We start from the raw sequence: 23,660 nt of genomic DNA, 5'->3' as shown, positions 1-23,660 counted from the left end.
AAATGCTGTGTTTTGCAGTTCAAGGACAGCAAAGACAAGCCCAGCCTTGGAGGGACCCTCAGTGACAGCCCTGCCTCCTGTCCAGCTTTCTGAGCAGGTCCCACTGGCATCTCCTTCCCTGAAGCCGCAGCAGATGGATGAAGAAGACAGCCTGTCTCCTCACCTCTTGTTGCCTGACAGCATCAGCCAGCTGGAGGAGTTTGGCAGGCAGAAGAAATGGCACAAGAAGCAGCACAAACACCATCGCCAGAGGCAGTTCAATGACCTCTGGGTTCGGATAGAAGACAGGTGAGTCATGGCTGCTCCCTGTCCTCTCCCTGCTGGCTCCTGACTCCATGCAGATCCCAGTTCTTGTTGATTACACCATAGGGAGGGTTGGATAAAAGCTAGCTGGGAGACATAGGGAGTGAGATGATGTTTTTGTAGCCTAATGAAGAGCTAGGAGGAAAAGAGGAATGCTCATAGGCATGCTTGATCAAAAAGTAAAGAGGAAAAAAATGTTAATGCTTAAAATATTTAAAATACACAAAAACAAAGACTTGTCAGCATAAAAACCAGGAAAAGAACAACAATAGAAAATACTCTGTGCTCGTCCTTTTTCTTCCAATAATTCTTATCCTATCTGTACTAGCAGTTTTCAGCCCATTTTCCAACCATACAGAATATCCTGAGATTTTTTAAGATTCTGACAAATCTGACTTTCAACCTTCTTAACTGCTGTGGGGCTGAAATGTTTTAACATCTCAGACTGCATTGAAAATAGTAAACTGAAACAAAATGAAGTACTTAACTAAATCCTCCATGTGAAGAGAATAGAGGTAGGCACTTTTCCCTGGCTGTTCCAATCTTGGTCTGAGGTTAAAAACTCCCATTCAGTGTTTGAATAAGAGCTTTCATGTTTGACCAGGGCTTCTCAAAGTGTGCTTTTAGGATTCCTGAGCAATTTATTCTCCCACCTTTAAAGCTTAGTGCCTTTATCCAGGCCAATTCATGGGCAGATAAACAGCCACAATGTTTATTGATCTTCTAACAAGTAAAAGGAACTAAGTAATATGTTGGGAGCTGGCTGCTCACCTACACATATAATGATTGTCTTTGAGCATAACATATTCCCATTTTCATAGCACCTAAATTCCTTGCAGGTCTCTCAGGGTCTTCTCCCTTTGCTAAGAAAAAAAAGCTTTGCATATTTGTGTTTTCAGGTTTTTATTATTATTACGTTTATTTTTAATGGAGCAGTTACCTCATTTTTTGTAGTTTATTATTTTCTCAGGGTGAATGATGTAAGGGTTGCTATTAAGGTGGTGCATATTAATGTAATAAGGCTGTTTCTGAGGTCAGTGCCAGCCTTGTAAGAAGGATTCATGTATTTTTAAAGTGTATTCAGTGGTTGGATCCCCTCCACAGAGGATGTTTAAGCATGAACTAAGTCTCATTTGGTTTACCATAGCTGAGTGCCTCAAATATGAGGGATTTTTCTGTCCTTCTGCCTGGGGGGTGCTGACTTGTGGTGTCCCATGTTGTCCCAGCATTTCACAAGTGGTCCAGTTCCTCATGTGTTGTACAAGTGAGGTTCTTAAATAGATCTGGTGGGAGCCTGGCACTTGGGCACAATCCTCCTACCCCTGTCCTATCTATCCAGAAAGGATATTGGATACTGGCAGTGGAAATATGGGAGCTTAAAGTGGTGCTTATGGATTTTTGCACCTTTTGCTGGTTTTAGTAAATGCTCCTAGGAAAGATACTTAAGAGGTAGATTTGAAGGTTAGAATTAAATTATTTTCTCTGGGCTCCTGTAAGATTTCATCTGAATCAAATCCTTTTATCCCTCTATTTCCATTTCATAAGGCTGGAGATTGGGATAAGGAAACACAAGTTTCCGCTCCCACCACGCTGGTGATGAAGCAGACACTGTGTGTTGCCTGCCTTGCTGAAAGATCCCAGGGAGATATTAGTGAGAGATCACAGGCCTAGAAATAAGGGAAGGCTGGAAGAAGGGAAGCCTGCCTTAGTGCTTTCAGATGGTTTTAGTGCTTCTACAGTTCTGGAGTAACTTCTGGTGTTTTCCTGGAAACGAAGCAAAACAAAAAATACAAAACACAAAAAAATACAAGTTCACTAAATCAGAGACTCACAACCAGCTCTGGTTTCTCCATAAATTGGATGGAGTCTCAATTTTCATAAACCAGCTGCTGCATATTGTGCTTTTGGCAGTTGGGTTTCATCAGCATTAATTGCAAGCTGGACCCTGCACAAAGCAATAAACAGTGAGCTCTCTCTAACTGGTTCCTTTCTGATTGGCAAGAAAAGAGCAGAAATGTGTGTCTGTGACCAAGCCTTGTATGGTGATCATTTTTGGGAGGAATCAAGCAGGGTGGCTGAGCTTACAGGCAATGGAGGGTTACCTGTGCAGGAATAAACACGTGGACTTCTTTGCATCGGTGATGTTTCAGCAGTGAGACTTAGCACTCATTATTGAAGGGTAATTGGTATACTAGGGAGTTCTGGCTCTGGCCTGTCCCAAAAATCCATTGTGCATTTTCATACTCTTCAGCTGGATCCCCCATGATTTGTATGGACTGAGGTCTCTGCATTCAGTATTAACTTGAGCTATGGCCCTATTATTTCCAAATGGTTCTTCTTCCAGTTCCCTAACTCACCAGTTGTCACCTGGAACTTGAATTGTTCACCTTTGAGACAAAGTAGAGGGATTTAGGTCTTTGTTATGTCTTTTGGGGGGAAAGCTGCATAAAGCTCATTGTTTCCATGCGAGGTCCCCAGAATTCAGCTGTTGGAGCTGCCTTTCAACCTGAAAAGTCAAAGAGAAATATACAGGTGGAGGACAAATCCAGGCGAATTTAAACCAGGTTATTGATTCCTGTATGAACCTCATTGAACTGTGAAATGACTGTGGTTCATACAGCTCTTTTCCAAAGCTTTATTGACCATGGATTAGAGGACTTTATGAGCCATGAATTGCAGGGCTTTTATGGACTACGCATTTCTAGGCAATCTCATACACTTCCATGGAAATCTTAGGGTGTTTTCTTAAGCTACCAACACAGAAACAAAGGAAATGAATGCAGGAGAACAATCTTAAAGGAACATCAAAGGTCTGACTCCAACCTATAAAAGCCAGGAAATCCATAATTAATGGTTCCACTAAGACTTCAGCTCTCACAGTCATTCGGGTCTGATCCAAGGTTATGGCTACAATCTGAAATGGCCTCGTGAAAAATGAGTCATCATTTAATGCCACACATCATTATTAGTATTTATTTTCAGTTATACCTTGGAGATTGTCCTTTTCTTTTTGTTCTGTCTTAACAGCTGAGGCATTGGAGTTGGCACCCCTGGGTGGACAGTGTTTAGATTTGTGTGTTGGAGGGTTAGTACTGCTCTGGAGGATGAGGAAGCTTCTGCTCTGTCTCCTCCCTGTCTTTGACAGAGCTAAGATTTGCTGATCTCCTGGGTAATTGGCTGCACTGAAGGCTATTAAAATATAAAAAATGCTGATGAAATGTGTGGTTTCCTCTCCCTTCTGCCTCCTTCCCCCAAAATCTAAACAAACTGAAAAAGTCCTGCCTGACTGCAGTTTCTGTTTGAAATGGCTTGTCAAGAATTGAAATTAAATGGAGATTTCAAGTAGCAAGATTTTTTTTTTCATCAACTACTTGATTTTGCAGAAATGTGCAGATCTGAAGTCTGTCCTTGGGAGAAATTTGAACTTAGACAAAACTCAAACCCTGGCTATCTCCCATGGCCAAAATCCAGCTGGGACAGCAGGGAGGGGAGGCAAAACCCTCAGGCTGCAAGGCTGCAGTTTGGCATACAGAGTATCATTGTTCCTGTGTTAGCTAGGCTTCCCCATCTAATATAAATAATTAATTACAGATCATTCACTGGCTTTTCATGACAAGAGGCTCAGTTAATTGAAAGAATAGAGAAATGCCTTTGAGGTTTCAGAGTGGTCAGTGAAGGGCAGGTCGGGATTGCACCTTTGTTGTAGCAGGCAAATGGTTCAAGGTTACCAACAAAACCAGCCCAGGAGAAGGAGAACCTCTCCCAGCTGCTGGGGGGAGTTATCCTGGGACCTCAGGCAAGGAGAGAGGAAAGCTCCTGGGAAAAAGGAGGGAGGGGAGTTATTAACTGGGAGGGGTGAGGTTTAGAAGGAACAACGGCAGCTAGGGGATATGAAAGAGAGAAGTGCAGTGGTGGGAAGGAAAAAGTAGAAAGGATGTAATGGGCAAGTTAATTCCCACTGCCAGGGAAGAGATCTGGGTGAAGGTGGTGTTTGGAAAGAAGCTAAGGACACACACGCTTCACCAGGAAAGAAATTAAGGGAAAAGAATTGTTCTCAGAAGAGAAAAAAGTAATTACTGTCCCAGATGGAAGCTCAGCCCTGCAAAAGCTGCCATCAGTGGGAAATGAAATGAATTCTCTCTGTAAGTAGAAATGGCAGCTCCCTGATAGCCCAGTGCAAACTATTCAACCCCAGATGAATGCAATAGCATCACAAATATCAATTTCTTTTGGAAGGAGCAGTTGTTTTAGGGGAAAAGAAAACGTATACCAGTGATGGATGAAGGGAGACAATACGTGATAAACTACACTGAGTTTGCCTGTACAGAGTGAACCTTATCAGTTTGGATGGAATTTAAGCACTTAGCCTGCTATCCTTTCTTTCAAGACAATGCAGTGATAGAAAACAGAACTCTGTCAACTCAGACAAACTTTTAATTCCACTTAACTGCATCTGAAAGGTAAATTTCAGTAAATTAATCCAAATTGCTTCCTTTTCACAACACATGGTGCTGAAATACAGTACTTAACTTCATTAAAGAAAAGACTGCTTTTATTTAGAGGAGACCTAGACACCTTTGAAGTCTAACAGGTAAATTGTGGTCAGATGATTTCCCTCCATATGGTAGCTTTGAGCTTGAAATTTCCATCACTGGGGCCTTGTTTGTTTAAATTACCCTGTCTGCCTCCCTGCTCAGGACACTGCTCAGGGAGTGCCTCCTGATGCTCGTGGGGAGGGGGATCAGTGCCTCCTCCAGCCTTGCAGCCAAGGAAGCAGTGCCACCTTTGCATTTATTTGCCCTGTGTTCAGCCAGGGATGAGGACACAGCTTCAGGAGCTCTCTGTCTCGTGGTGAACCTGTGTCCCTGTGGGAGCAGCAGGAGTGTGGGTGTGCTGGGAGTCCCACCTTCCCTCCCTTGTCCCACCTCATTGCTGACTGCGGCTTCAGTGGGTTGTGTGGCCCCTTGGCTTTCCTACAGAATTTCTATCATTTTCTTCATGTTCTCCTGGCAGGATTTCCTTCTGGGGAATCTTTCCTGATCACAGTCCCTATCAGAGACCCCCAGGCTCCAGGGTGTGGCATACAAATATCTACAGTCATCAGAAGAGCCTCAGGGCTTGTCAGTTTGGGTGCAAGAGCTTTCTGTGACATGGAGTGGTCCCAGAACACCTCCTGGACAAATGCCCTTTCCTGGTTCCTTTGTGGAAGGTGAACCTTTATATCTTGAACTGGCCTAAATTCTGCTCTTAGTTTGCCCAGCTTTTTTGAACCCTGGTGGATATACAGTGTCCAGAAGAAGATATTTAGGGCAGTTTAGCAGTGCATCAGTCATTCCTTCTTTCTCTCAGCACTGCCTGCCTCTCTCAGACATGCCAGATTGCTTTGTGAAGGCATCCTGAGCTCCTCCTGAGCAGAGAGCCAAGTGTAGGGAATACTGCATGTTCCCCTCAGTTTTTTCCTGTTTCCACCTGATCCCCCTTTAAAAGGTGAGCAGATGGCTCAGTGCTTCCTTTAGACAAGCCCTGGCTCTGGCAGTTCTGTCATCATGCCCTTTGCACAGCCCCAGGTACACGAGCCCTCCAGTGAAAGTAAAATAGGAGCACGGTGTAACTCAGCACAGTAAAAACAAGAGGTAAATCTCCTGACTGTAACAAATGATATGGTGATGACATATCCTCCTTCCCTAGATGGTTTTTATTGAGGCTTCTTGGATCATCAGGTTGGTCAGAGTGCACAGAATATATTAATTAAAGCTGTGGAACCTGGCCTCAGCACACAGCTCTCTAATGCATCTCAGTAATGACGGGAAGTCCTGACATTCATGTCCAAACCCATAGCATCTCTGTGCTAATAGACCTTCCCTGTCAGCTGGCCGTGACTGATAACTTCTTTCCCCTTGTAAAGTCAAAGAGTTAATTTGTTATCCTCCAGATGGGGCTGAAAAGATGTACAACCTCACTTTTACCTGCTGAACACACGAAAAGATACATGTGTTTTACTTTGTTCTGATGTTCTTAATAATGTGCTGCTACTGTGGGATGAAACACAGATAAAATTAGAGAAAAACAGGAAAAAGCCTTGCATGTTTACTTTCACTATTGCTTGTGTCTCAGCAGCAGTATAACCAATTCATATGAAGCAGTATGCAAACGCTGTCTTAATGAAAGCTATAAATACCTGAGAGTAAAATCATTAAAGAACACAGAAGTCTTTTGGAAACATAACTTGTGTATAGATTTAAGTTTTGTCTCATTGAACCAAATTCTCTATTGGTAATGCATTGGGTATTTTACTTTAGTGAAATTTAAATCCTTCATGAATATTAAATCCATATTTCTGAAGGCGAACGAGTAACAAAATTGGAACACACAAGTCAGGATTTTTGAACAATGAGGTATTTTTCAGCACTGGGTATCCAAGAGCACTTTCTGCTTTTTCCTCCTCAATGCTGATTAAGATTGAAAATAAAATGCAAAATGTTTTATGGAGCCTATGAAGAGCTTTCTTTTTCTTTCTTGCTTTCTACTTCTCATCTGAGATGTGTTGAGTAAAGATAGTCTATAGGATCTATTTATATCTGTCCCAGCTTGGTGTATTTCTGACTGGGCATGGGACACAGCCCTGCAACTGCTAACTTTGTTAAGCTGCCTAAGATCTGCCTGATGCACCACAAACAGAATGTTTTCCTAGGATTCAGTTTCAAAAAGCAGCAGCAGCTGAGTTTAGATGATCTCTTCCTCTGTGATCCCCACTTGTTGTGCTGTTTCTAAGCCAGTGCAGCCTCATTTCCTCATCCACTGACAGGACTTCTACAACCTGTTAACTTTTCAGCTCCATCTTCCTCCATTTCCTGCTTAAATATTCTCTTTCTCCAGGGCTCTTTTTACCTGCCTTTTTAAACTCTGGCTGTACATCCTTGTATGGGCCCTGGAGAAAGGTTTGGGAAGGGACCCATTCTTCATCTCCACCTGCTGCACTCACCTCCAGCTCTCCGAGCTCACTTTGCAGGAGGCTGGGATCACACAAACACAGCGTTTTGCTCTGCAGTCCATCCATGCCAATTAAAGTGGGATATTTTGGAGCCTGCAGCCTTCAGCACAATCTCTTTGAGATGGGGACATCTCACTTGTCCTGCATCTTTGTCCTATATCTTTGTCACCTGACATTAATACAGGCTGCAGAAAGAGACAGAGCTTGACATCCTTCTCCTTAGTCTTTTCACCAGGACGTGCATCTCCTCCATGTTACTTCATCATCTTTGCTTTTCCTGCCATTTTCATGTGTGTCCAGCTGTACTGCAGACCGGACAGACAGCATGGAATCCATTCTTTGCTAAATTCATGGATATCATAAAGCAGTCCGGGCTCTTCCTGCTGCTGGTTTTCCTTCTCTTGACAACTTGGCAGCCTCGTGGGCAGCCTCTGTGGTGGTGGCCAGGGCCAACAGCGTTGGGGTAAACTGTGCTCTAGACACCTACAATAATAATTCATTAGCTAAACCTTTATTCTCATGCACTGGGTACATTTTATATTTCTCAGGCATCAGAAATGCCCTTCTTTGGCACTGAAGAAAAGGTGCCTGTGGTTACAAATGTAGGATCACATTTCTTTTACCTGTAGTTTGTTTTAATGTTAGTGTTGAGCTACCATGGTCAAGTAGGTTAGACTTTGTTTAAAGTCTTGAGATTCCCATCCACAACTACTCAGTCACAAAGACAAGGCTTCAGGATTAGATTTGTAGTACAAAGTGTTTCCTGTAGAGCGAGGCAGAAAAGGAGAGCGCTTATTTTACTGAAAGAGTTAACGCTAAGTGAGTTTGACTGTCTTCTGTGTTCATGCAGGGCTTTTTCCCCAGCTATTTTTAGCCTGTTCCAGCAGTGTGTGTCCCACTGTGGTCTGGTATGCAAGAGCTTTGCTGGGAGGTTTGCAAACACTTGTATTTCTGTGTTGTGAGAACAGAGCGTTTGTGTGTTATTGGAGCGTGTGTTCCTGAAAGGAAGGGCAGGCCATGCATGTGATCCGTGCACGTTTGTGTTGTTGCCTGTGAATAAGCATGAGCAGCAAGCAGGCTCTGGAAGAAAGCTTGTTAGCAGATGTCATCATGGCCCTTCCAATTTATAAATATGAGCCTTGACATTTATATTTTCCATGTCCAGGGCTTTCACTAGCCAGATGTTCTGAGCATTGGCTTCTTGGAATCTTTAACAATGACTCCTCATGGCATATTATCTATTGCACACACACACACACACACAAATAAAAGTTATCTGGCTCTTATCAAACAGAGAAGATGGGAAAATGCACTCAGTAGCCTCAGGTAATTCCTCTAAACCTGAGCTGCGTTTTAACACGGCTCTACAAAACTCTTTGTGTTCACTCAGCTGAAAAATAAGTTATCTGGTTTAACAGGCAGAGAAAATTCAACACCCAGTAACACATTTACCCTGCAGTTTAGGGTGGGTGAGGAGTGTGGTTTGTGTTAACTCAAGGCTGACTGCAGTTGCAGACACTAAAAAGTGCTGAATGGGCTTGTGCCCAGGCTGAGTTGGATTCCTCAAACACGTGAATGGGTAGTAAAGCACCTGTACTCCCTGTATTGCAATTCTGGATACAGAGGTTTTTTTCTTTGGCAAGGGAAAAAATGCCAGAATAAACCTGCTCAAATGCCACAGCCCCAAGTTGGAATTTTTTATTTGAGTAACCTACATATCCAGCAGTATCTTAAGTCCTGAAAATTGCAAATCTGCTGTTCCTCTTAGCAGAGTTATATAAAATCCATAAAATATTTTTAAAAAAAATCATCTACCAGTGATTTACTATAAAGAAAGAGAAAAGTCTTTAAAATTCAGGGGAAGTGCAAACACACAACGCTGTCAGTGCTAGCCCAGAGGAAAAAGGTAAGGGATATGGGATTTATTTCTGGTTCTGCTATTCCCTTTCTGATTAGTGAGTGTCATGCCCTGGAAAATGAAGTGAGGAAAAGTATGACAGGGAGTAAGGCCACATTACTATTGTGGTGGGCAGCTGCTTTATAGGAGGGGTTTAACCACAGTTATATTGTGGTATCTAATAAGACAGATTCATTGTGGAGTGAATCAGGAGGAAATTGGATTCCCTTACACTCCCAGGAGCGTGGGGTGCGCTGCAGGCTGGAAACACAGCAGGATCCCGAAGGGCAGCTTTGGTCTAAGTCCAGTTACTCACTGGGATGAAGGAGAAGTAGGATTTATTTGAATTCATATGGTTTTAATGCTGTAAAAGCCGGGTTCCTGCAATTATGAAAATGCCAGGCCAAATTCAGGTTTTGCTCAGATCACCTCTTCACAATTCCTGAATAACATAAGTGAACAAAGTGAGCTTTATACCTGGGGCCTGAGGGAGCCAGGCTTAGTGCCTGGGAGCTGCTGGGTGCCAGGGATGCCTCCATGGCAGAACCATGGAGAGACGTGCTGCAGACCACGCTCTCAGAAGCTCAGATCTGCAGAGACACTTCAGGGTCTGGGTTGTGACACCTGGCAGGGAAAGGTTTTTCAGTGCTTCCAGCCCTGCAGGCCAGCAAGCAGCTTTTTATGAGCCACTGATGGCATCTCCAGGCTTTCAGAGGGTTTGGAAGTGCTTGAGGAAAAGGAGTTTGCTGTCACTGAATCTGCTTTGCCAGCAGCACGAGGAACCCAAACCTTGTGACCAGAGCAGCACTTCAATGTTTCTGGTAGATGTGCTCTGTGAACTGTTTTTTTAAAATTTTATAAGTGAGTCTATTGGCAAGAAAAAGAGGCTGGTGCTTTTATTCAGTGGTACAAGCTTGATTTCGACACTGCTCCAAACAAACAGGTTCAAAGATCTGACCCAACCTTAATTATTCTTACTAAGAGAGACACTGGAAAAATACAAGCAGTGAGGAAAAAAGTGAGCCCGGTGAATTAGAAAGAAAAATGTGATACAGACTAAGCAAAGAGAAAAACTGTTATGTGGAGATGGAAAAAGAACAGGGAGAAGGAAAAAGAAAATTAAAATCAAGCAGAAAAATGCAGTATATTGGATATTCATTTAATGTAGTTTATATTTTCGTTGTTCATTCTGCTTCTTAATACATTGCACAGACATCTTTGTAGCTGAAATAATTTTATCTTAGAAAGCAGTCTCCTAAAAAATACTTAATTTGACAGGATGTGTTGGGTATTTCCCCACTACCACCTATTCTAAATCATTTTAAAATCTGGAGGGGAAAGTCGATGTCTTTTACAGTATTTAACAAAAAAAGTGACAGGGTCAAGTATATACATCTCTGTGAATGTATGTGTTCCCCAAGCACATCTAAACATGCATGGTTAATTCTGTGCATCTGCAAAAAATATTTGAGCCATAGGCCCACACAATGCCAAACAAACACTTGAGTACACAGAGGAAAGGGCAGAGAGAGTCACTCTGGTTCTAATTAATTGAAAGGTTGAGCCCAAGATATAAAATATGGATTACAGTTTTGACCACCCCAAAAATATAAATTGTTTTGCATGTGGGGCTGTATTGGTAAGAGAAAGCAGTTTGCAAAATACAGGCAGAAAACAGAAATTGTGCTCATGCTTGGGATTTGGTTCAAAAGCACCTGGTTGCAGCTCCATCAAATTAAATCCCTATGTGATGTGTATCAGCAGGTTGCCCAAAAATCTTCACTGGCAGGGTTTTTCCAATGCTAAGCCCGTCTGTGTTTGTGCCCTTGATGTTCTTGCTTCCTTTGGCTGCAATAGTGCAGTCATTATCTGTCCAAGGAACATGTCCGTGGTTATTTGGGCTGTGATGATGAGAGCTTTAATTGCACACACAAATCAGGTACACAGCCAGATGTGTGCAGTGGGTGGGGGCGAGTTTGGGGATGGTTTGGAGCCCACATCACTATGAGCACATCCTGGCTCAGATGTCAGTGCAGAGCTGCTGGAACAAAGGGCTCTGAGCTATCCTCTCTTAGCAGGGCCAGGGTAAAACTGGGATGCATTATCCCGGCTCTGTGATTGCCTCGTCCCACTGCAGAATCACAGGGGATATTCTTAGGATATTAGAGAATCATCAAAGCATTTCTTAGAAGGGCAAAGGAAAGAGCTAATGTTGTCATCTCCTGTCTCAGGACCACCCAGACACTACTACAAATCATGAGTCTTCAGCTACAGTATCTTGAATTACTGTTCACAGGGATTTTAAAGAATTTAATTTCTTTTTTACCTCTTTTTTGGCTTTTTTTTTTTTTTTTAAGGATGACATGTAGTTTCCTGATGGGCTGGTTTTAATAAGGTCAAAATCTTTGTTGTTGCCATATCAGAGAGGAATATAACATCTTTTAGTCATTAGATGGGAATGGGGTAATTACTCAGAGGGTGTGCTTCAAAGGTTATTGGTTTTTTACAACATTCTGTGTTTTTACACCATTCTTCAGCCTTCTGGAAAGGAGCAGGAGGCCTGATTCTGCCACAGCCACAGGTGTGGATGCAGGATTTGTATTCACTGGGATTTCCTAAAGGACTCTGGGGTGGGACATTGAGAAGGGCCATGCACAGTCTCCTCTGGGGGTGGGAAAAGCTAAATCCAACCATGAGGTGCAGGAATCCTTCCCACAAACTGGAAATTCACCTCAGAAAAGGGCCCTTGGGCTGTGCTGGAGTTGTTTCTCACCTGCTCATTCCCGACCTGCTGGATGCATCCTCCTGTCCACCTTTGCCTCTCTGTGTTCTCCAGCCCTTGGGCTGCATTGCTGTGACAGCAAAGCCCCCTTTCCCTGTCTCAGATGCAGCAATCCCCACTGCCCCATGCACCCCTGTCCCCTCCCATCCCTGTCCGCTCCCATCCCTGTTCCCTCCTATCCCTGTTCCCTCCTCTGGCCCCACAGCAGATGATCCACTTTGCCTGAAGACATGACCCACCTGTGGCTTTAGGATGCAGGTCAGTGTCTCTCCAGGGCTGAATTTGTCATCACAGAGATGTTTTGCAGGTGGCCTGAGCCACAGGGACCTGCAAATCAGAGCGAGAGCCTGCAAAACACTTGAGGTTGTGTTAATGCTGCTGGTGTCACACCAACGCTCTGAGGTCCTGACTCAGAGCAGAGTCAGGGGAGTCGTAGCAGTAAAGTGATTTAATGAGGTTTTGATGGTTCCTTAGTGGGTGACTTGGGGATAAAAACCAAATCTTTTCCAGCCCACAGCCCATCCTGAGAGGGCCCCAAACCTGCACAAGAGGAATCTCAGCTGCAGTTCAGCACTGAGATTCCTCCTGCTCACACCATCATGGCCCCCCTGGAGCCCCTGATCAAGTGAGCCACCTTTTCCTCCTTCGTGTCAAACCCTGGAGCCAAGACCCCATGGAAGAGACAGCAGCTGCAGCCCTGCTCTGCCTGGTGCTGGGGACTGCAGCTGTGTCCCACCAGCAGCTGCTTTTTGTACTGCAGAATCAGCAGTTTGCCTCTTCCCCACCCTGCTGTCCAAACCCAATTTGGGAACACATCCCTACCTGTCAGAGCCCCCAGTGGGGCCAGAGCTTGGTTGGGATTCAGGAGACCTGCATTCCAGAGATAGAGATCTTTAGAAGCAGCTGATCTCACCAGCCTTGGAGACATGCCTCTGTGGGGAAAGGCTTGTCCTCTGGAGATGTCTTGTTCCCTATAAACTGTAGCAGGAATCAGCTGAATAGCTCTGGCTACAAGCCTGCATGGCATAGCCACAATTAATGCCACCTTTTAAATCCTACTACAGGCCAGGTCAGCTGAAGGACTGCCTGTGATTCTCTTCAGTGGCACATTTAGGATCCCATGCTTGTGTGCAATGTCCTCCCCAGCTGCATTGCAGCACCTGGTGACAGTGTGGCTCGTGATCATGGCATGCTGCTCACAGCTCTCACAGCCACTGCCTGGTGGATCCCTTGGCATCCTATCCTTTCTCCTAGAGATGAGCCATGGCAGATGTCCTAACAACAAGCAGGGTGGGGGTTTGCACCTCTGCCAGGGTATTTGCACTGTCCTCTGCCTCTGCACAGCAGGGAGGCTCACAGGTGCCCACTCCAACGAGGGGAATTGCTCAGTGTCACTCTCCAGAGGAGCCAGAGCACTGTAAAAAGGCAGAATCAGAACTGGACGCTGCTCTCAGATGGAGATGGCTCCCATTTGAGTCTCACCAGAAGGAGAGCTCAGATGGACAGTGGAGGGCTGTGGAAATGCTCCCGGTGCTGCTGCTGACCTGTGTCCATCACGTGCCTGGGGCTGTGCTGCTCACAGGGAGCTTGCACTGTGGGACACAGCCAGAGATCCAGGCTCCCAGTGACACTGGGGTAACCAAAAATTAACCAAAAAATAGCATGGAGAAGGCTCTTCTTTGGCTCAGGCCAGATCTCTGCTGGCCCCAAACCAGCACGTGATAATGCTTACTCACTTAAGGCACTTCACTGCACTACTGCAAATAAGCAGTGGCCTCCTCTGGACCAAAAACTGGATTCCTTGATCATATCCAGGTTGGATTTTTTTTTTTTTTTTTTTTTTTTTTAAGGAATTGAACCTTGTGAAAGCATGAGCCTCTTGGCCCTGGTCCCACAAAGGGCCTTAGGATGTGCTGAGTTGTAGGTATGTGAATACTACTGCTGGAAGCACTTGTGAGCTCACAGTCCTGCTCATCTGGGACCACAGGACTCAGCATCCTGCAGGATTTATCTCTCAGGCTGCAAGAACAGTGTCTGTAAGGAAAGTAATGAAGAGATAGATGGGGGGAACAGAGTTGTGTTGATCTAAAGAATCCCTTCCAGACACACATGAAATAATATGAACATTTCAGGAGAAGGAGATTTCATGTTCCCTTTAAGACGCTACTATAGTTGTCTTCAAACTTAAATCCTTTTGACATTTTTCTAGTTGTTTTTTACCCCCCAATATACTCTTGTTAACTCTTGGTTGAGCACCTATTCTTTTCCTTCAAATGTGTGGTCAGATTCCTTGCCAGCCAGCTCATTTACAGACTGCAACGGGTTGGTCCCAGCGCTTTAAGCAGATGTATTTTTCAAATCTTGATGAATAAATTTTGGTGACATAAATAGGCCTGGTTAGTTCCAAGAATAATTGTCTTCACTTGCAGAACATTATTTCTGATCACCAGAAAAAATAATGTGATCAGCCCTTTCACATCTGTTCATTAAATAAAAAGGGGGGAAAAAAAAGTAGGGCAAATTTTGTTTGAAAAGAAACAGGAAGCATATGCTTAATATCACTTAAGAAAACCCCTAGCCATCATAAGGTTAACATCAAATCACAAATGCAAAACAGTCACTCTTGTATTTACTCAAAAATTTTCTTTCACTTTACTAGCTTTTTAGGTTTTCAATTGAAACATGCATTTTTCAGGTTTCAATCTAGCTTCTTTCATCAGATGCTATTGTAAGAAAGGCTGTCTGAGTCAACATTTGCTTACATTTATTAAAAATAGTTGTCTTGTGTTTACATAGCTCCTTTGATCCAGAAAAATCCCCAAACACTTTGTAAGTTATACTTGAAAGGGTTACTTCCTCCACCCTGAACAGAACCATGTTGGGACCAAGGCACAGCAACAGCTTAAAAATGGATAGAAATATCAGGATAATTGTGTTGGTCCTCACCCCCTCAGAGAACCATCAGTTTTCCATGAGCTTCAGAAGAGTTCCTGGGACCATAATGGTGGTTTGGACATCGTGGGCAAAAAGCAGTGCCAACACTGTCTGTCCCCTTGGAGACTGCCTGTTTTTCATGCACTTTGCAGACACAGGGGCAGTGGTACCTGCTGCACCAAGCACAGGGCTGGTGGGATCTCACTACTGTTTCCAGTTTGGAGCATCCAGAGAGGACATGGATCAGAGCCAGGGCAGAGCAGAGGAAAGGATAGAGGGAAAGCACTTGAGTACCTGCAAAGAAAGGTGGAGGGAATTGTTTAAAAAAGAGAAGGCTGAGGTGAAACATGGTTAAATCTTCAAAATAAAGGCTGCTGAGACGAGGAGAGGAATGAACCTGTCCATGGGGACAGGATAAGTCATGAGCTTACACTGTAGCAAGGGAGATTTGGTGAAACATTAGGCAGTAATTCTGGGAGTCAGAAATGGTGAAATGCTGGGATGGATGTCTGGACAGACTCTGGAATTGCTACCATTATCACTGGTTTTTAGAGACTGGATGAGACATAAATGTCAGGAGGGGTTTAGGTCATCTTCCTGTGACTGGGGCAGATGTGCCAGAAAGATTCTCCTGGTCCTAACCTGTGTCCTTCTGCTGTGGTCCCTTGTGGTCAGATGAACCCTGCCTACATGGATGAACCAAGTCAGGCTAAAAATTAGTTTGTGAGCTCCCTTCAAAGTCCTCCCAAGACAAATCAGAGCAGAAGTTCCCTCAACAGATTGCTTGTGTGTTTGTTTTATTTTTCAGCTTTAAAATGCTCCCAAATCATCAAGGTGCTTCAGCACACCCCCAGCTTAGAGGACTTGAATCATGTAATTCAGTAGAATCTGTGCACAAAGCCTGTGCCTGAGGCCCCATTTTTGGGGAAAGTTTTACACATTCTAATGATGGTAAGACAATGTATGAGTAATGCACTGATTTGAAAAACTGCCCTATTATCTGATCAAAAGAACAAGCTCATGAATATGATACCGCAGGTCATTTGGCTAAATCGTACCTGGAGTCTTCCAAGTTTTTAAAACAATCCCATACACAGAAGCAAAAAAGAGAGGTATGAAGAGCAGAGCCAGTGGTTGCCTGTTAACCACAGATCATGTGGAATGTTTTATTAAAGATACTTTTATCAGACACAAAAGGCTGAAATATAGAATATCCTTGTCCGGCAAGAGAAGACGCGATAATAATTTAGATTATTATCCCACCGTTCTGTGATTAATTTTTATTCTCTGTGTTCATTTCATTCGTTTTATACTCTGTGTTCATTTCAGGAATGCTCAAACCCTCCCCAAGGAAGGTTTCTGGTTGAGTTTGGGGGACTGCTTCATCCTTAGTGGAATGTCCAAGGGTCAGTGAGATCCACATGCAAACGTGCTCAGAGGGAGTTTGCAGAAGTCATCTCCTGACACCAGGGCCACCTCTAAGATTACGTTATAATCCAACCTGGCTGTCCAGGGCCCCTCTGTAACTCCTAGGAAGTGAAAGACCCCAAGCAAGAGTAAGATCCCCTAGAGACCTGCCCTGGAATGAGGTGGACCAGCTTCTGGAAAGGTTTCTCTCCCCATTTGCTACAGAAACAGCCTAGTTACAAACTGGGAGCAGAGGATTTACAAGGACTTGTAGCATTTGGTAAAAGGGATAATTCTCCTTAAATATCTTTAAACCACCTTGGCAGTCAGCTAAAAGTACATTAAGAAAATGTTTTGTATGGATAAACTGTGGTTCATTTGCTATTAGCAAATGCTTTGTACACATTAGTGGAAACACACTGTTCTTCTCTTGTAAAGCACTCAAGGAGTTTTTGAAAACAAACAACCCCACCTAACAGTATCTTTTTATCTTAAAAAGAATGCTTTTATAAAAATGTAATGTCTTGAAAACAGAAAATAACCTCATTAACTAAGGAGAAGTGGTCAACAATTCTCAGGTCTTTGAATAAGGGAGAAAAGAAAATCAACAAAAACTAACCAAACAACAATAACAAAAAATCCCATCCCCCCAAGAAGCAAAACCAAAACACATATGAAAGTTAACTAGGACACAGAAACATCATACAGAAGCATAAAATGTTGATTTAAGACTGCTTGAGGAGTCCCTTAGATGTAGCTTGCTGATGAGTGGGCTTGTGATGCTTTTACAGGTTCCCTGGCCAGCCTGTGTGCACAGAACAAACCTGAGGAGTAGAAAGGCAGTTTGTGCAAGAGAAACTTAAATCTCACTGGAGGATCAAGCTCACAGAATGTGTCAAGAGCAGGATACACACAAACTGGAAATCTGAATGGCATTTTGGTGATTTGGGTTTTTTTAATTAAAATTTAAAATCAGACCCTCCTTGTAGTTTAAAATTTAATTCAGGGCAAAGTTTTGCAGTTCTGTAACGTGACAATCAGTACCAAAAGATGAGGACAAACACCTGCCCATGCTTACCTTAGGGAAACCAGGTATAGGTGAAAAACCCAAGTTGTGATCCCACTGTCAGTGCCAGGCCTGTGCACCACATCATCACTGAGCAGGATAAATGAGATCTGGATGAGAAATTGAAGCATGACTGCATTTGTGTGGGGTTACTCAGAGTATGTAGCACCTCTTTTTGTCAGAAGTTTGCTTTAGTGCTGCTTTGTGTTCTCTGTGAGAAGGCTGTTCATGCTGATGTTATGTTACAGGAGCTTGGCCACACAGTGCCTAATCCAGTGCCATTCCTGCCAGGCAGATTGGGAACAGCAGCATGAGTTTATCACACACCAGCTCTTTGTGTTAAATGACTGCAGCAGTTTTGATGCAATATAGCTGAAACTCGAAAGCTGTGTGCCTTATGTCATCCCTTCAAGACATAAACCAATCACCCACTGTGGGAATTCAGAGAACTTCGTCCAACAAGCCTTGATTTCAGAGTTCTCTGTTCACAGCAGTTTGTTGCTCTGGAGCAAGCACTGCTCCTCAGTGTCAGAATCCTAATACTGGTTAGATGGATAATATCTGCTCCCATGAAGCAATTCCTATGTCTTTAATTGAAGACTGCCTTCTCTTTTTACTCTAATTCATTGCACATTAATTTAGGTCACTTCTAGCTGCAGAATAACTATCCCACCCAGAAGCTGTGGTGACAGTATAAAGGATGAGGGAAGAAATGAAGTGACTTCTCCCAAAACTCGGGGTGAAGTGTAATGTGCAGGGATTGTCCATGGGATTTGATGTTGACCAATGCCCCCTTCTGGGTGGGCTCTGATCTTCTCAGTCTGTGATTGACTCAGCACATTTGAAGCATCTCAGCTAAAATATCTATCTTGGTATTGCTTAGGGGTGAAAAAGACAAAAGCCCTTAGTCCTTCTAAATTCTGTTTGTGTGCATGAATCTGAAGTAAGATGTTACTCCTTTTATCTGATATTATGCAAGACACAACCTTTTTCTTCCAAGGTCAAGATCTTAGATACTTTAGCTAAATATTTATGGGACTGCATAGCTTCTTACCCCATTAAAAAATTATATGAGGGTCATTTTCAGTGCCTCCAAATCCCCTTTATGGAAGATTTAGAGAATCTTCAGGTATTAGTGTCACATCTTTTTTTCAGAGGAGCTTGCCATTTTTCTCCTCACTTCTCAGCAGAATGTCTTGGGTTTAAGTCCAAAATCCACCCTGTGCAGTTTGCATGCTTGGTTGTGCTGCTCCCTGACAACTGGTGGATTATGGATCATCCAATAATGGATGCACTGGGGGCACTTTATGAAATGGAGATTACAACTTAAACTTCCAAATCAATCGTAAATGGACCTTTTTGACCTCCAGTGTCTTGGGAGTCATGATGAATTCCAACCTGCAAATTCAAATCAAAGTACTAACTCAAGCTACAATCAATAAGCAATCACACTACTATTGAGGCAAATCCACAGTCAGGGAAACTTAACAGTGACTGAGCCTGGTTTTGGCTTTGTGATTTGATCCAAAATGGCTTAAAGGCAGGAAAAGAGATGAACCTGCTTGCTCTCCTGTGCTCAAGGTTATCAGTTGTGTAAGGGGATCCTGGGAAGTTCTGTAAGGCTTTTGAAACAGGGAAGGAATGTGTTCTGGACCCTCTGGACTCAGTATGTGGTTCATGGTGAATTAAACGTGTCACTGAGACATGGCAAGTTTGGAGACCTTTGGTGGGAAGAAAGGACGTAAGAACGAGGTCACCTTGGGTCAGCACAAGGACACATTTAGCACAATCTCTGATGCTGGCCATAATGGATGCTTAAAAATGGAGTGCAGTAAGTCAGATACACTAAGAGCAGTCCCTCCTTTGGCTGTATTTTGGCAGCAGCCAGGAGCTGAGGGACATCCTGGATCAGAGCAGTTATCAGTCTGGCTCTCTCCCCGGTGTCTCATGTGTGCAAGCAATAATAATAATAACAGCAATAATTGGAATTGCCATTGTGATTGCTACCACTTGGGATGACAATTCACAGAGCAGAGATAAGGGTTCTCCTGTTTAATTTCCTTGTCTTGTGTTTTCTTTTAGCACCACCACGTTGCCTTCCTATATCAGGATAACCAATGGCTACATCACAGTCAAACCTCCCATCTGGATTTCCAACCAGCTGGATCAGAGGCCACGTCCCGACCGCCCATCCCAGCCCCAGCCCACGAGCTCAGCCCCAGCCAGCCTTTCATGGCCATCAGTAACATTTCCTCTCTGCATGGCCATAGCTTCTTTTCTTCTGAACCTACTGCAGCCCTCCTGACCACATTAGTATTGCATCCAATCCCCTGGAATAGAGAAGAGAGATAATTTATGAATGAATTGGAGTTTAAGACAGCAACAGTTCCAAGCTGGACCTTCTCAGTGACTCAGTAGTGCCTTCTAGCTGATTTTGTCTCTTTGCCCAGATACATTTTGAAACTCTAAAGCTTTATTGTAACACTGACTTACATCTTCTTTTTGTAGAAGGATCTTTATTTCCCATAGTGCTATGGGGTTTTGTAAAATATACATGTTCATATAAAGAAAAAAAAAAAAGAAAAAGAAAAAATGTATTTATTCAACTGGTAAACTTATTTTTCTTGTTGTATATGTTAATAACATCCGTATTAATCTGTAGCGATGGTGAAACAGATAAATTAATATTTTCTATATTTGTTTTCTGATAACTCTGCAAATGTCTGAACTGACACCAAATGAATGCTTTCTTTGTTTCTTTAACCATTACATTTTACAGCAACTGTCCAATAAGTACATTTCTGCTGAACCTCTTTATTTTACTTCTTTTGTCTCATTAGTATAGCTTACTCTGAATAAAACAGATCCTGCTCTCTGGAGCCTGTTCCCATTGGAAAAATAAGTGCATTCTTAACTCATTAGCTGCCACAATCTAAAATCACAGTTATTTTTACATGATTTAATAAGTCATTAGTCAGGATCATCCTCTACATTCCCCCCGTTTTCTTTAACTAAACTATTTTACTTCTTTGGAAATCACCAGGTTCCCTCTTTGCCCTGGGATTAATTCACCAGCTAACACAAATTAAGACACCTTTTTCTTAATAAAAAATTGCTTTTAAAGTCTGGAATAATCCTACTTGGAATTATTTTCTTCTCTTCCTCATTTTATATAAGCATAAACCTACAACCTTTTCTAGCATAAATGAGAAGAGAGCTTGGTGTGCCTATAGGTTATAAAGATGTAGTGTCCTGTTAATCTATAGAACTCCTTTGTACCAGTTATATTAATGCCCATGGACAACCTGGAGGCAAAAAACATCTGCACTTTCCTTTTTCTCTTGCTGCCATGAGCTGATAGAGCCTATATCCCTGTGCTGAAATAATTATGTCTTGTCCAAAACCTGCTCAACACCACAGGAATCAAACTAACCCCCATGAGACATTCAGAACACTTTTCCATTTTTAGACTATAGTACCTGACTTAGATGGAAAAGTTATGACACCTTACTCTCACTGAAAAATATGCTACCCATCCAAAAAGCTGTTGTTGAGGAATGAGATTTACATCATCTATGGGGGACAAAAAAAACCTGGTGCCATCTTAAAAATTATTATGTTTAAAAAGGCATGTAGATGTTTTTTCACCACCAGAACATGATGAAAAGTCTCTTTGGATACAAGAGTTTAGAAAATGAGTTTTGGTTGAAATAATGGGGTTTTTTCTAAGTCATCTACAAACCAAAAATCAAAACTATGTGATGAAATAATCTTATTTAGAAAAGAAGTCTCAAAATCAGAAAAATACAATACAAGCTTTTCTTTATGGAAAAGCAGTGCTTCTTCACCTTGGAAAAAAGATAATGACGAAAATTATGATAACATTACTGATAAAATTCTGGCTGAAACAACCCTGTAAGTTTCCCAGCAGCCCTACAGTGCCTGGTCCCTGGAGCTGCAGATGATTCCATGCAATCTGCAAGAGTCTGCAGTCAGAGAGAGTTCAGAATTCAGTTTGCTCGTTTCATACCAGTTATTTTAGGAAAGTAAGTTAGAAAGTAACTAGTCTGCAAAAATCACAGGGTTTCATGGTGGAATACTGAGCATTTCCATCACGCCTCCCAGCCCATTGCCTTGCAAAGGCCAGGGACAAAGCAGGTAACTTCTTTTTAACATACCATCATCCCCAGCCTTTGCTCTAGTTTTGACAGCAGGTTGTGTAGGTTTCTGGTCAATTTAAGTGGGTAATAGCACAGGATGCTATAAGCTTCCCCACACACACTTTTTTTTGTTTTTAAGTACAACAGTTGGTCTCTTCCAACTTGGTTATTCTGTGATTCTGTGACAAGGCTGAATGGAAAACTCTGAGCTTTGCCCCAAATGTGAGATTCAAACAGACCCTGTGCATATTTTCATATTGTGTATTTTGGCTAGCAGAAGATTAGAGATGTTAGTTTTGGACAGAAGCCATTCACCTTGCATAATATTTATTGCACAGAGATGGATATTGGAAACATATTTTGAGAACTTTCATTTTGGTTTTATTTGAGCTATTACTCCAGAAATGCCTTCATTTGAATATAATGGTTTAAGAGACCTTCAAATTCAATATTAATGCATTTTAAAAAGATTATTGTTTCTCCTCATGTGTTCAAGGCAGAGATGAAAACTGAATTATAATGTCTTGTTTACAAGAACGTAACTGGAAATAAGGTAGGTAAATCTGAAGGGTGATGATAAGTTACATAGTAAAAGTGAACAGCCAGCAAACCAAAACCCATTGAATTTTATTTGTTGTAACCAGATCATATCCAGAAATTATTTTGTGGTACTATCCCAGGAATAATTTCAAGTGTTGGAAAACCTACAGTATAAATAGACAAGACCATGTAAAGATAAGGGAGAGAAAAAATAAGAGAAAACAGAAACAACTTGTCCAAGACTGTAAGGAAAACCAACAACAGGACCAAGACTAGAAATTACAATTCTGAAGTTTCCCAATCTGTGGCTTTCTCCATAAACCTCTGGGGCCTCATTTAATTTTATTTTATTATTTTATTTTATTTTATTTTATTTTATTTTATTTTATTTTATTTTATTTTTTATTTTTTAATATGAGAAGCACACAGATCTCTCCACACTCCAAGCTGTCACTGTGCTGCACAGAATAGCCACTCTTATCACCAGTGAGGTTTTCTGAGTCTCTCCTGCACTGGACAGTAACATTCAATGTTCATTAGTTCAGATACTGTGGTATGTCTGGCTATTACAGGATGTGAATGGCTTGGATATCAGAGTATGTTTTAACATCTTTACATTTCCTGGCATTTTATCTGTAATTCTTGGTAATTAATGAATTTTACTGGAACCCTTGTGCTGGTGCCTCACATTTGTGCAGTGCAGGGTCAAAACAAGGTGTTTCTTGAATTTGGGGTCTATACACCTGATTTTTGCCATTGAGCAGCTCCCTCAGTCAGCTGAGCTCTCTCTGCTGCAGGGAGGAGACATGACTTAAAGGTAAAATAGGTTTCTGTAGATCTTAGCTCAGGAACCCCACGTGAATGGCTTCAGCACAGGTCTCTAACCAAACACTTCTTTTTTACTCTTGTTTTACCCTAAAGTACAACTTAAGGTCACTTTCTTCAATGCAGGACCTGTATGCAGAGCAGTGCTGGATAATGGACCTTTACTGTGGTTGATAAAATGGGTTCTTTACTAATCAGCTACGGCAGCCCAGCATTAATTAAAACACTGTAGTAGTGGTTAGCACAGACTTATGCACATTGTCGCAATAGATCATGATTTCTGAATTTCTAATGATTTTCTAAACCATGAGATTAAAACCTGGACCAGATTTGATACATGCTCTGGAGGCAGCACTGACTACCAGCTTCAGGGGGCTTCAGTTTCCTCTGTGGGCTTCTCAGAAAACTAAAAACTGATTTGACTCTTTCTTCCAAAGGAAAGCTCAGATTCCTATGTTAGCACAAGGTTCCAAGAGCAGGAGATTTAGCAAAAACATTCATGCCCACCAAATATAATAGAAAACACTGGTGATCCTGCTTATCTCTGAGAAACACAATCAGGAGAGTTACCCAGAGTCTGGCAATCTGGGACACAACTTTGGGTGAGTCTAAAGCTCGATGGTCACTGATTCATCTTCTCAACCCAGCTACAAGGGACACCAACACCATTCACATTAAATGTAACTGTAGCATTGTAAACAAATACTGAGTATCTGCCAAGATCTTGCCCCGGGGAAATAAATAATCTCATATCA

At 42.4% G+C, this 23,660-nt stretch overlaps 1 protein-coding gene across 1 annotated transcript in view; it reads left to right on the top strand.

The window, feature by feature from the left end:
* Window positions 1-22,302, top strand: part of TRABD2B (TraB domain containing 2B) — a 267,567-nt gene extending 245,265 nt beyond the window's left edge. The window contains exons 6-7 of the mRNA XM_086841861.1: window positions 19-288; window positions 19,463-22,302. Coding sequence (XP_086697987.1) covers window positions 19-288; window positions 19,463-19,685 — 493 coding nt within the window. The 3' untranslated portion in view covers window positions 19,686-22,302. The remainder of the gene's footprint in view (window positions 1-18; window positions 289-19,462) is intronic.
* The last annotated feature ends 1,358 nt before the right edge of the window (window positions 22,303-23,660 follow it).

This window comes from Cyanistes caeruleus, chromosome 9 (genome assembly GCF_971803275.1).
Source record: "Cyanistes caeruleus chromosome 9, bCyaCae1.hap1.1, whole genome shotgun sequence".
Classification (NCBI taxonomy): Eukaryota; Metazoa; Chordata; class Aves; order Passeriformes; family Paridae; genus Cyanistes; species Cyanistes caeruleus.
This window is presented reverse-complemented; position numbering and strand designations above follow the sequence as displayed.